The sequence below is a fragment of the Oncorhynchus masou genome, chromosome 24 (assembly GCF_036934945.1).
Source record: "Oncorhynchus masou masou isolate Uvic2021 chromosome 24, UVic_Omas_1.1, whole genome shotgun sequence".
Classification (NCBI taxonomy): Eukaryota; Metazoa; Chordata; class Actinopteri; order Salmoniformes; family Salmonidae; genus Oncorhynchus; species Oncorhynchus masou.
This window is the reverse complement of record NC_088235.1, coordinates 78,124,170-78,138,915: the sequence shown is the minus strand read 5'-3', so window position 1 is coordinate 78,138,915 and position 14,746 is coordinate 78,124,170. Positions and strand designations below refer to the sequence as shown.

Genomic DNA, 14,746 nt, shown 5'->3' with positions numbered 1-14,746 from the left:
TTGACAATCTGGACCCTCTATTTCTGAAACTATCCGCCGCCATTGTCGCAACCTCTATTACCAGCCTGTTCAACCTCTCTTTCATATCGTCTGAGATCCCCAAGGATTGGAAAGCTGCCGCAGTCATCCCCCTCTTCAAAGGGGGAGACACCCTGGACCCAAACTGTTACAGACCTATATCCATTCTGGCTTGCCTATCTAAGGTCTTCGAAAGCCAAGTCAACAAACAGGTCACTGACCATCTCGAATCCCACCGTACCTTCTCCGCTATGCAATCTGGTTTCTGAGCTGGTCACGGGTGCACCTCAGCTACACTCAAGGTACTAAACGACATCATAACCGCCATCGATAAAAGACAGTACTGTGGAGCCGTCTTCATCGACCTTGCCAAGGCTTTCGACTCTGTCAATCACCATATTCTTATCGGCAGATTCAGTAGCCTCGGTTTTTCGGATGACTGCCTTGCCTGGTTCACCAATTACTTTGCAGACATAGTTCAGTGTGTCAAATCGGAGGGCATGCTGTCCGGTCCTCTGGCAGTCTCTATGGGGGTGCCACAGGGTTCAATTCTCGGGCCGACTCTTTTCTCTGTATATATCAATGATGTTGCTCTTGCTGCGGGCGATTCCCTGATCCACCTCTACGCAGATGACACCATTCTATATACTTTCGGCCCGTCATTGGACACTGTGCTATCTAACCTCCAAACGAGCTTCAATGCCATACAACACTCCTTCCGTGGCCTCCAACTGCTCTTAAACGCTAGTAAAACCAAATGCATGCTTTTCAACCGATCGCTGCCTGCACCCGCATGCCCGACTAGCATCACCACACTGGATGGTTCCGACCTTGAATATGTGGACACCTATAAGTACCTAGGTGTCTGGCTAGACTGCAAACTCTCCTTCCAGACCCATATCAAACATCTCCAATAGAAAATCAAATCAAGAGTCGGCTTTCTATTCTGTAACAAAGCCTCCTTCACTCACGCTGCCAAGCTTACCCTAGTAAAACTGACTATCCTACCGATCCTCGACTTCGGCGATGTCATCTACAAAATTGCTTCCAACACTCTTCTCAGCAAACTGGATGCAGTTTATCACAGTGCCATCCGTTTTGTCACTAAAGCACCTTATACTACCCACCACTGCGACTTGTATGCTCTAGTCGGCTGGCCCTCGCTACATATTCGTCGTAAGACCCACTGGCTCCAGGTCATCTACAAGGCCATGCTAGGTAAAGCTCCGCCTTATCTCAGTTCACTGGTCACGATGGCAACACCCATCCGTAGCACGCGTTCCAGCAGGTGTATCTCACTGATCATCCCTAAAGCCAACACCTCATTCGGCCGACTTTCGTTCCAGTACTCTGCTGCCTGTGACTGGAACGAATTGCAAAAATCGCTGAAGTTGGAGATCTTTATCTCCCTCACCAACTTCAAACATCAGCTATCTGAGCAGCTAACCGATCGCTGCAGCTGTACATAATCTATTGGTATATAGCCCACCCATTTTCACCTACCTCATCCCCACAGTTTTTATTTATTTACTTTTCTGCTCTTTTGCACACCAATATCTCTACCTGTACATGATCATCTGATCATTTATCACTCCAGTGTTAATCTGCAATATTGTAATTATTCGCCTACCTCCTCATGCCTTTTGCACACATTGTATATAGACTCCCCTTTTTTTGTCTACTGTGTTATTGACTTGTTAATTGTTTACTCCATGTGTAACTCTGTGTTGTCTGTTCACACTGCTATGCTTTATCTTGGCCAGGTCGCAGTTGTAAATGAGAACTTGTTCTCAACTAGCCTACCTGGTTAAATAAAGGTGAAATAAAAAAATAAAAATAAATCAGACTGTTAAACAGCCATTACTTACATTGAGTGACTGCTGCCAACATCTGACTCAAATCTCTAGCCATTTTAATAATTACAAATTGGATGTAATAAATGTTTCACTAGTCACTTTAAACAATGCCACTCTATACCATCTACTGCATCTTGCCTATGCCGTTCAGCCATCGCTCATCCATATATTAATATGTACATATTCTTATTCATTCCTTTACACTTTTATGTGTATATGGTAGTTGTTGTGCAATTGTTAGATATTACTGCACGACCGGAACTAGAAGCACAAGCATACACTCGCATTAACATCTGCTAACCATGTGTATGTGACCAATACAATTTTATTTCTGGTTGCATCACTGCCGGGTGCGGCAACTGCTCGGCCTCCGACCGCAAGTCACTACAGAGGGTAGTGCGAACGGCCCAGTACATCACTGGGGCCAAGCTTCCTGCCGTCCAGGACCTCTGTACCAGGCGATGTCAGAGGAAGGCCCTTAAAATTGTCAAAGACTCCAGCCACCCTAGTCATACCACACGGCAAGCGGTACTGGAGCGCCAAGTCTAGTTCCAAGAAGCTTCTAAACCCCTGCCCCTGCACATTGATTCTGTACCGCTACCCCCATGTATACAGTCTCACAATTGTTATTTTACTGCTGCTCTTTAATTACTTTTTACTTTTTATTTCTTATTCTTATCCGTATTTTTTTTAACTGCATTGTTGGTTAGGGGCTCGTAAGTAAGCATTTCACTGTAAGGTCTACTACACCTGTTGTATTCGGCACATGTGACTAATCAAATTGGATTTGGTTCATATCTCTCGTGCTGGTTCTATACGCCAGCCTATCAGAAGTTTTGCCTTCACACAGCCTGTCCGTGCATGCTCTGTGGTGTCTGTGCGGTCCTATATCCAGCCGTCTGAAACCGGAAAACAGCCTACCCTACCGCTCTGAGGTGTCCGCATGGTCCTAAAGCACACCCAATTCATGTGGGAGGGTCATGTCCCCAGTGAAAGTTGCGACCCTGGTCATTTGTGTGTGTAGAGTACATGTTGAGTGCCCTTCTCTAAAGGCATACCGAAAGTCTTTTAATTTGTTTACAGAGACATTTTCTAACAGTTTGCTAAAAGCTGGCAGCAAGCTGATCGGTCGGCTGTTAGAACCAGTAGAGGCCGCTTTACCATTCTTGGTTAGCGGACTGACTTTGCCTTCCTTCCAGGCCTGAGGGCAAACAATTTTCTCAAGGCTCAGATTAAAGATATGACAGATAGGAGTGGTTATACAGCCAGCTACTATCCTCAATATGTTTCCACTTAAGTTGTCAATGCCAGGAGGTTTGTCATTATTGATCAATAACAATTGTTCCACCTCTCCAACACTAACTTTACAAAATTCAAACTTTCAATGCTTTTCTTTCATGAGTTGTTTTTTTTTAGGCATGAATAAGATGGCTCACTGTTCATTGTTGGCATTTTCTGCCTAAGTTTGGCCATTTTGCCAATGAAGTAATCAAAAATAAATGCCAATATCAAATGGTTTTGTGATTAATAAGTCATCTGATTTGATGAAAGATGGAGTTGAATTTGTATTTTAATTTAAAGTACTTTAAAGTACTCATTTATCATCGATCTTGGCTTCATAATACAGTTCCGTCTTCTTTTTGTTGAGTTTAGTGACATATTTGTTACATCATCCACATAAGAGTTACAGCTAAATATTTTGTATGATCTCTTATACACTATTTTAGGCCCGGCTTTTGGAACTTTGGCTTTCCTGGAATTAGCCACTATATTGTGATCACTGCATCTAATGGGTATGGATACAGCTTTAGAACAAAGTTCTACAGTATTAGTAAAAATGTGATCTAGTTCCTGTAGTGTTTGTAAACGCCCTGATAGGTTGATTAATAACCTGAACCAGATTATAGGCACTGGTTTACAGTGAGAAACTTCCTCTTGAGCAGACAGCTAGGCCGAAACATAGAAATACCCAAATCATAGAACAAACAAACATAGACTGCCCACCCAACTCACGCCCTGACCATACTAAATAAAGACAAAACAAAGGAAATAAAGGTCAGAACGTGACAGCATGTAACGGTTTTCTTGAGTTGAAGGAGAGGCGGACCAAAACGCAGAGTGGTTATTATTCATGGTTCTTTAATCAAGAAACTATACATGAATAGACTAACAAAACAAGAAATGTGAAAAACCAAAACAGCCCTATCTGGTGCAAACACAGAGACAGGAACAATCACCCACAAAAGCCAACACCAAACAGGCTACATAAATATGGTTCCAAATCAGAGACAATGACTAACACCTGCCTCTGATTGAGAATCATATCAGGCCAAACACAGAAACAGACAAACTAGACACACAACTCAGAATACCCACTCAGATCACACCCTGACCAAACAAAACATAGGGGCCAACAAAAACATACAAACACCGCAATTGATTTTACAGCTGGATTAATACGCTCTCCTCTGAAATATTTGTTTTTTTAACTGAATGAGTGAAAGATCTGAGTCAGTGAAAAGAGGCGAACTTCCCATAACAAAATATAATAGTCTTTAGACTATATATATATATATATATAGGCCACAAATGTGCATGTGTCTGCTCAAACGGTCAGAAACAGACTCCATAAGTGTGGTATGAGGGCCCGACGTCCACAGGTGGGGGTTGTGCTTACAGCCCAACACCGTGCAGGACATTTGGCATTTGCCAGAGAACACCAAGATTGGCAAATTCGCCACTGGCGCCCTGTGCGCTTCACAGATGAAAGCAGGTTCACACTGAGCATGTGACAGAGTCTGGAGACGCCGTGGAGAACGTTCTGCTGCCTGCAACATCCTACAGCATGACCGGTTTGGCGGTGGGTCAGTCATGGTGTGGGGTGGCATTCCTCCATGTGCTCGCCAGAGGTAGCCTGACTGCCATTAGGTACCCGAGATGAGATCCTCAGACCCCTTGTGAGACCATATGCTGGTGCGGTTGGCCCTGGGTTCCTCCTAATGCTAGACCTCTTGTGGCTGGAGTGTGTCAGCAGTTCCTGCAAGAGGAAGGCATTGATGCTATGGACTGGCCCGCCGGTTCCCCAGACCTGAATCCAATTGAGCACATCTGGGACATCATGTCTCGCTCCATCCACCAACACCACGTTGCACCACAGACTGTCCAGAAGTTGGCGGATGCTTTAGTCCAGGTCTGGGAGGAGATCCCTCAGGAGACCATCCGCCACCTCATCAGGAGCATGCCCAGGCATTGTAGGGAGGTCATACAGGCACGTGGAGGCCACACACACTACTGAGCCTCATTTTAACTTGTTTTAAGGACATTACATCAAAGTTGGATCAGCCTGTAGTGTGGTTTTCCACTTTAATTTTGAGTGTGACTCCAAATCCAGACCTCCATGGGTTGAATAATTTTGTTTTCCATTGATCATTTTTGTGCGATTTTGTGATTTTCAGCACATTCAACTATGTAAAGAAAAAAGTATTTAATAAGAATATTTCATTCATTCAGATCTAGGATGTGTTATTTTAGTGTTCCCTTTATTTTTTTGAGCAGTATATATATATATATATATATAGCAATACCTCCCCTATAAGCATTCCTGTCTCTTTTGTAAATGTTATCTCCTTATATTGCTACTGCTGTATAATCAAAGGAATTATCTAAGTGACTCTCAGAAATTACTAGAAGATGTACGTCCCTTTGAAGTGTTTGTCTCTTTCCAGAACAGCTAGCTTGTCCTTGAACCTCAGGAACTTGACCACTATAGGCCTGGGCCCGTCATCTGGGCCGGTGGTGGGTTTTCCAGGTCTGTGGGCGAGCTCTATCTCAATCTTCCTGTTGTCCATCTTCAGTTTCTCAATGAAAATTTCCCTCACTTTGTCTTCAAACTCCGTCCAGGTCTCGTGGAGATTCTGCAATTCCGTCCACAACAATGTTGTTCCATCTTTATTTTCCCTTGAGATATGCTAATTTCTCCATTGTTATCATGGATTCACATACAGAACTGATATCCTCTCTCAATGACTTATGGATTGCTGTCATCTTGGTGTTCTCCTGTTTAGACTCATTGAGCTGACCCTGGGAGAACTGCAAACTGTTCTTCAGGTCCTGGACCTCTCTGGTCAGGTCATCCATTATTTTAGTAGTTGACTCCACTGATATTTGGACACAACACTTGAAGCTATTTTCTTGTTGTTGTAACAACTGCTTGTAGAACTATTTTTGCTTGTTTAAAAGATCCTTCACCTGTGATCGATCAGTACTCTCACCAGCTTTGGTCTTTGTCATGGTAGCAACGTAGGCTACGCTGTTACCCTCACGGTTGCAGACAGGGCAGGTCGCAGGGAAGATGTCGCCAACGAGAACAATGAGCTACTCTCTGGAGCAAAATAGGCCTGGTGTTGTTGCAGGGCAGCAATAAGCCCAGGACAATCCATGGTCCAAGCCACAAGGGCTAACCGCTCCGGGGGGCTGCGTTCACAATTCGCTGGGGCAGTGAATTGTGAAGTGTCTCTGTCTGTCATTAACCTAGGGTTGGTTATGTGTTAAGCACACTGGGGTTCTGGTCTAGACACACACATCGGAACACAGCAGAGATGAGATGTCAGCCCAACCTGAGCAGCTCGTTACAGAAGCCCCTGAAGGAACAGACCGTCTCATGTATAAACATATGGACCTGGGCTATTTTAAGATCCTTTGTGCATTAGTTGCATCTGTCTCTCTGAGGGTCTGCATTCAGGGCTCCTGGGTGGTGCAGCGGTCTAAGGCACTGCATCTCAACGCTTGAGGCGTCACTACAGCCACCCTGGTTTGTATCCAGGCTGTATCACAACTAGAGGACGACTGATTATGATTTTTCCACGCCGATAGCGATTATTGGAGGACCAGAAAAAGCTCATCCCGATTAATCAGACATTTTTTGTGTGTGTGTGTGTGTGTGTGTGTGTGTATATATATATATATAGTGTAATGACAATTACAACATTACTGAATGAACACTTATTTTAATATAATACATCAATAAAATCAATTTAGTCTCAAATAAATAATGAAACATGTTTAAATAATGCAAAAAAGAAGAAAGTAAAAGTGCAATATGTGCCATGTAAAAAAGCTAACGTTTAAGTTCCTTGCTCAGAACATGAGAACATATGAAAGCTGGTGGTTCCTTTTAACACGAGTCTTCAATATTCCCAGGTAAGAAGTTTTAGGTTGTAGTTATTATAGGACTATTTCTCTCTATACTATTTCTATTTCATATACCTTTGACTATTGGATGTTCTAATAGGCACTGTAGTATTGCCAGCCTAATCTCGGGAGTTGATAGGCTTGAAGTCATAAACAGCGCAATGCTTGAAGCACAGCGAAGAGCTGCTGGCAAATGCAGGAAAGTGCTGTTTGAATGAATGCTTACGAGCCTGCTGCTGCCTGCCACCGCTCAGTCAGACGGCTCTATCAAATCATAGACTTAATTATTGTAACGGTTTTTGTCTGGTGAAGGAGAAGAGGACCAAGGTGCAGCGTGGTAAGTGTTAATTTTAATAAACAAAATAAACTGAACACTGAAATGACAAAAATAATAAAGAGCGAAAACGAAACAGTTCTGTAAGGAATATGCACAAAACAGAAAACAATCACCCACAACCAAAATGGGGAAAACAGGCTACCTAAGTATGATTCTCAATCAGAGACAACAATCGCCAGCTGCCTCTGATTGAGAACCATACCAGGCCAAACACAGAAATGGAAAACATAGAAAAACAAGACTGCCCACCCCAACTCAAACCCTGACCAAACTAGAACAGAAACATAAAAAAGGAACTAAGGTCAGGATGTGACAATTATAATATAATAACACACAGAAATACGAGCCATAGGTCATTAATATGATCAAATACAGAAACTATAATTTCGAAAACAAAACGTTTATTTCAGTGAAATACAAAACCGTTCTGTATTTTATCGAATGGGTGACATCCCTAAGTTTAATTATTGCTGTTACATTGCACAACCGTCAATGTTATGTCATAATTATGTACAGTTCTGGCAAATGAATTACGGTCTTTGTTAGGAAGAAATGGTCTTCACACAGTTCGCAACGAGCCAGGCGGCCCAAACTGCTGCATATACCCTGACTCTGCTTGAACAGAACGCAAGAGAAGTGACACAATTTCCCTAGAAATTCATGTTAGCAGGCAATATTAACTAAATATGCAGGTTTAAAAATATTTCTGTATTGAATTTAAGTAAGGCATTGATGTTTATGGTTAGGTACACATTGGTGCAACGACAGTGCTTTTTTCACGAATGTGCTTGTTAAATCCCCCATTTGGCGAAGTAGGCTGTGATTCAATGATAAATTAACAGGCACCGCATTGAGTATATGCAACGCAGGACAAGCTAGATAAACTAGTAATATCATCAACCATGTGTAGTTAACTAGTGATTATGTGAAGATTGATTGTTTTTTATAAGATAAGTTTAATGCTAGCTAGCACCTTACCTTGGCTCCTTGCTGCACTCGCATAACAGGTAGTCAGCCTGCTACTCAGTCTCCTCGTGAAGTGCAATGTAATCAGCGTACAAAAATTCAAATTACCGATTGTTATGAGAACTTGAAATCGGCCCTAATTATTCGGCCATTCCGATTAATCGGTCGACCTCTAATCACAACCGGCCGTGATTGGGAGTCCCATAGGGCGGTGCACAATTGGCCCAGCGTCATCTGGGTTTGGCAAGTGTAAGCCGTCATTGTAAATAAGAATTTGTTCTTAACTGGCTTGTCCAGTTAAATAAAATGTAGTGTGTGTGTGTGAGACTGGCCACGTGTGTGTGTGCGAGGTGTTCCTGCCTCAGTGATTCATCACAGTGCCTGGGGCCAGTGCTCGTGCTCTCTGCACTCAGGGTCCCTTCTCTCTTACTCTCGCGTCCTCTCTCTACCTCTGTCTTCCTCACTCCTCTCTCTCCCTTCCTCTCTTTTCCCCTTTCTCATCTCTCTCTCCCATTTGGGTCTCACTCTCTCAACCGTTCTCTCCATCCATCCCGTCCTCCCCTCCCGACCGTCCTTCCATCCCTCATTCCCAATACTGTCTGATTGGGATGTCTGTCTCCTGCTGTGCGTGTTTCAACAGGGTGTTGTTTCTAGCTTGTCCTCGTTTCATCTCACTTTATTAGAGCATCTCATTTCCACTACCACATAGACAGGGTTTTCAGATATCGTTTTGCTGTCTCTAAAGAAAATAATGGAGCGCAACAAGGCGTAGGTAATGGATTATGGAGAAACTATTGTCTTGATTCACTGCTTTTCTAAGGAGGATTAATATCTAACCCCCAAAAGTGATATTTGTTTTCAACCAGAAATGTTCTTTTATTTCAGTTTTTCAGTGCTTTTACCCAATCTGACCAGTGTCCCTCTGTGTCTGTGGCTGTGTGTATGTGTTCTTTTATCTCTGTGTCTCTAGTACTCCCTGTGTAACGAGCCCCTGATTGAGTTGTCCAACCCCGGAGCCAGTGGCTCTGTGTTCTACCTGACCAAGGACGATGAGTTCATCATCAAGACCGTCATGCACAAGGAGGCAGAGTTTCTGCAGAAGCTGCTGCCTGGATACTACATGGTGAGATATGACCCCACACACACACAATACACACTCACAATACGCACACACAATACACCCTCGCAATACACACTCGCAATACGCACTCGCAGTACGCACTTGCAATGGGGCGGCAGGGTAGCCTAGTGGTTAGAGTGTTGGACTAGTAACCGAAAGGTTGCAAGTTCAAATCCCCGAGCTGACAAGGTACAAATCTGTCGTTCTGCCCCTGAACAGGCAGTTAACCCACTGTTCCTAGGCCATCAATGAAAATAAGAATTTGTTCTTAACTGACTTGCCTAAGTAAAATAAATAAAAAAAATTACAAAAAATTAAATACACACTCTCAATACACACTCGCAATACACACTCACAACATGCACGCACTTACACATACACAAACGGACGTGTTCACACATATACAGAAACACACACACACACACACACACAAGCATGCACGTACAGATACCCGTGCATGCACGTGCGCACACACCCTGCATAATTCTTTCACATACTACACTCTTCATTGTAATCCCACTCACTCTACAAGCAGAGACTCTATCTTTCCTGAAGAATCTGAAATTCCTTTTGACACAAAGGGTGATGAAGCCCATGTTTTTACTGATCCCATCCTTACACACTTCATTGCTCCAATCCCAAACTCTGCCTACCTGCTTTACACCTTGGTACATTCATTGTCTCGACTAGGGATTGGCGACTTTGATGGGGGTGGAGGGCCACAACATCTGAACTCCATGTGTTTTAGAGTTAATTCCGTGCAATTCTACACATTTTGCCATGTGCTGTAGAGAAAATGTTGCAGTTTTAAAAGCTAGTTTCCTGCAAATCTACACATTTTGCCATAGGATAGAGAGAAATGTTTGCAGTAATTTGACCTTGATCACTACAAGTTTAGATAGCTGGCCGCTAGACTAATTTACCAATCTAAAAAATAATTATCTGACATGGGCTAATTGAGTAACAATCAGAGACCGACATAAGAGAGAAACTGTTGATGCACAACCAAATTTCAAAATTGCACCGTATGTATTCTACCTCGCAGCAGTAAGTTGAGACCCTGACTAAATTGATCAGAGGGCCTGGGTGGCCAGTTGCCTATTCCTGGTCTGGACTGCAGATAACTGGAGGTCATCAAGCCTTGTAAGGCCCTTGTCACTGTGTAACAGAAGCAGGATGTTGTTGAGCCTTTGTTAGCCATGCTGGTCACACTTCAGTAGAACTCTGTTTAAATAGCAACAACTCCATGTATGTCCATCTTCCTATTTTAGGTTCCTGGTTGGGCTAAGCTTGTGGAGATTCATGTACCAACAGAGCATTATTACATGAGAACAGGAAGACTCACACATTTACACAGACCTTTTCCACACTTTGGGATCCAGACCATTGCAGTTGCACGATTCTTATGGGTGTTTTAGGTATACGAGTTAAGGAGCCCAGAGATTCTGAGCCATGCAGGTTGTCTATAGCCTGAAGCCATAACAGACTGAGACTGACTGACTAAGACACAGTGGGGAGACACACACACATACACAGGCAGCAGAGCAACTCTACACGTCTGCAGCACCTGACAGGACTGGGTTGGGGGCAAAATGCAAAGCATGGTGATGTAACAGACGTCCGTGCCACCCTCACTTTTACCACTCACACTTGTTTTGCACACTCATGCTATTATTTTCCTTGCATGTTTTCTCCCCCATTTAATATGTTTCCATGCCAAGCTCTATTCTCTGTTACGCTTTCACTTGTTCTCATCCTCTCACATCTCTCTTTCTCTATCCCTGTTGTTCCTCCCCCGCTCTCTCTCTCTCTCACGTGTCTGTTGTTGACTTGTCAGCGCTGTGCCCTCCACTCATGGACAGATGGGTCGTCTGTGGCTGGAGGATATGGGTTCCCTCCCTCTCTCCCTCTGTTTTTCTCCATTCCTCTCTTCCTCCTACTCTCTATCATGCCTCAGTCGGTCTTTCCTGTGAAGGTCACTGGCTGTGGCCTAAAAGCCTGAAGGCACCCTCAGCAGGCTGCTGTTGGAGTCCTGCGGCCCCTCTGGCCCCCTCCGAACCCTTTCTGTCGCCCCTCTTTCCCTCTCTATCTCTCTCTCCCCCACTTGCTCTCTGTCTGTCTGCCTGTCTGTCTGCCTGTCTGCCAGCCAGCCAGCCAGCCAGCAGTTGTTTTTGAGTGGATAAGGAGCAGGCTCCTCTGTCATTACTTTAATGGAATTCAGGAGGTTACGGTCAATGTTTTTGCAACGTGTCGCTTGGTTAACCTAATTTAAATGGGAAGATTGATGATAAGGAGATATTTTTACTGAAGGGTGAATTAGATGTGTTTAAACGGCTCGTGCTTTGGGTTATTGCTTTCTGCCTTTTTTTTGCCTATTCATGTGTTTTGAATATTGTGAAGGTTAGTTTGGTCTTGTGGTACCAAATCATGGACTGTTTGTTCCAATACTGCCCTGTGCTCTTGGTCTGGCCTTGGTGCCATCGGCCTTTTTCTCACACTGTCTCTCTCGCTATCCAGAACCTCAACCAGAACCCTCGCACCCTGCTTCCCAAGTTCTTCGGCCTGTACTGCATCCAATCTGGTGGTAAGAACATCCGCATGGTGGTCATGAACAATGTTCTACCGCGCGCCGTCCGCATGCACCTCAAGTTTGACCTGAAGGGCTCCACGTATAAACGCTGTGCCTCCAAGAAGGAGAGACAGAAAGCCAAGCCCACCTTCAAAGACCTGGACTTCATGCAGGACCTACAGGATGGCCTGATGCTGGACCAGGATATGTACAGCGCTCTGGTCAAGACCCTGCAGAGAGACTGTTTGGTGAGGAAAACCAGCCGGGTTTTCGGACCCATTGCTATAAGGGTTTAAATTATACATTGACCTGGTTTGAAACCTACAGTTGAGAGCAAATGTAATATGACAAACTCTCTTTGACGCCAAGCAGCAAGTTCATAATTAAATACATTTATAAAATATGCCCCTGACTGTGCGATTACATCATCCACTGTGTTGCAAATGTTTTATATGGCACTGCAGTACAGGTTAACTTTTTAATGCCCTGAAGATCATTAAGAAGGACTCCATTGACCTGTGGACCTGTTCATAGGGTTGAAAGGCCTGGCTCAGTCCCATAACCGGGACCCATGTCTCTGTGTATGTTCCCAGGTGCTGGAGAGCTTTAAGATCATGGACTACAGCTTGCTGCTGGGGGTCCATAACATCGACCAGGCAGAGAGGGAGCAGCAGATGGAGGGAGGAGAGAAGGATGAGAAGAGGCCCGTGGCCCAGAAGGCCCTCTACTCCACCGCCATGGAGTCTATCCAGGGAGGGGCTGCCTGCGGGGAGTCTATCGAAACAGACGACACGTGAGTGACTGAGACGTGTGACAGGCTGGGTGTGTGTGTGGGCCTATGAGTGTTGCTTGTTGTCTCCTTGTATATCTCTGTTTGTCAGTGTCACCTTTTGTATCTCACTTTATCTCTTCATGTTTGTCTCTGTAGGATGGGAGGCATCCCAGCAGTCAATGGGAAAGGAGAGCGTCTACTCCTCTACATCGGAATCATAGACATCCTGCAATCCTACAGGTTATAACCATTCAGTCATACACATACCCATTCATCATATCAATTATACAGAGTCGTGTTCATTAGGGTACACTGTAGCAAAACGTTTTGGAACGGAAATGAAAATGTACATTTCTTATTGGAGAAGTTCAGATAAGTCCCTATTTTCTTCAGTATGGGTCCTAATGAATATGACCCAAGAAACTACACTGTACAAAAATATAAACACACCATGTTGCGTTAGCGGAAATAAAAGATGCCAGAAATGTTCCATTTACACAAAAAGCTTATTTCTCAACAAATTGCACAAATTTGTTTACATCCCTGTTAGTGATCATTAAACAGGTGCATCTTGTGCTGGGGACAATAAAAGGCTACTCTAAAATGTGCAGTTTTGTCACACAGCACAATGCCGTAGATGTCTTTGCTGTTTTGAGGGAGCAAGCAATTGGCATGCTTACTGCAGGAATGTCCACCAGAGTTGTTGCCAGATAACTGAATGGTCATTTTCTCTACCATAAGCCGCCTCGTCGTTTTAGAAAATTTGGCAGTGCGTCCAGCCAGCTTCACAACAGCAGACCACGTGTATGGCGTTGTGTGGGCGAGCAGTTTGCTGATGTCAATGGTGGCGGTGGGGTTATGGTATGGGCAGGCATAAGCTACAGACAACGAACACAATTGCATTTTATCGATGGCAATTTGAATGCACCGAGATACCGTGACGAGATCCATTGTCGTATCCTTCATCCACCCATGTTTCAGCATGATAATGTACAGCCCCATTTCGCAAGGATCTTTACCCAGTTCAATCATGTCCTGCATACTCATCACACGTAACCCATTGAGCATGTTTGGGATGCTCTGGATCAACGTGTATGACAGCGTGTTCCAGTTCCCGCCAATATCCAGCAACATCGCACCGCCATTGAAGAGGAGTGGGACAACATTCCACAGGCCCCAATCAACAGCCTGATCAACTCTATGCGAAAGAGGCATGAGGCAGATAGTGGCCACAACAGATACGGACATGTTTTCTGAAAAACGCCCTTACCTTTTCTTTTTAAGGTATCTGTGATCAACAGATGCATATCTGTATTCCCAGTCATGTAAAATCCATAGATCAGGGCCTAATGAATACATTTCAATTGACTGATTTCCTTATATGAACTGTAATTCAGTAAAATCTTTGAAATTGTTGCGTGTTGCATTTTTATGTTTTTGCTCAGTATATATTATAACTCATTCAGTCACTCTCTGTCATGTAGAACTAGCCTCCCAGCTTCATAAGTGTAACAAAGTATTCAGCCTCCATCAGTGTAGAAAACAGCCTGTAGCCGTGGATGGCTGCCGCTGTTTATACTGTATTTGTCTCTGTGACCTTAATGCATTTTGAATATCAAACGTTTGACTGTTATTTCTTTCGGGTTCCAGGCTAATAAAGAAGCTGGAGCACACATGGAAGGCTATGGTTCATGATGGGGTGAGTTTCACGTTCGTCATAATCCCTCTTCATTTGTATTTCTTATTACAGTGGACTCTGTAATCATATCTGAGCTCTTTATGAACATAATCATTTCCAATATCCCTTTCTTCTCTGGCTTATGGGTTATGTAATGCTATTCTGTGGCCAAGTCTTGTGACTGGTCGAGGTTTTCTTTGGTCATGCTTAGGTGCCAAGACTTTCCTGATCATGTGACCT

The 14,746-nt window shown here is 43.9% G+C and overlaps 1 protein-coding gene across 4 annotated transcripts in view; it reads left to right on the top strand.

The window, feature by feature from the left end:
• Positions 1–14,746, top strand: part of LOC135512730 (phosphatidylinositol 4-phosphate 5-kinase type-1 gamma-like) — a 73,073-nt gene that overhangs the window by 39,388 nt on the left and 18,939 nt on the right. For all 4 annotated transcript variants that reach the window (XM_064935046.1, XM_064935049.1, XM_064935048.1 and 1 more), the window contains exons 6-10: positions 9,338–9,490; positions 12,005–12,304; positions 12,650–12,849; positions 12,985–13,068; positions 14,479–14,527. In XM_064935046.1, the coding sequence (XP_064791118.1) occupies positions 9,338–9,490; positions 12,005–12,304; positions 12,650–12,849; positions 12,985–13,068; positions 14,479–14,527 (786 nt within the window). The remainder of the gene's footprint in view (positions 1–9,337; positions 9,491–12,004; positions 12,305–12,649; positions 12,850–12,984; positions 13,069–14,478; positions 14,528–14,746) is intronic.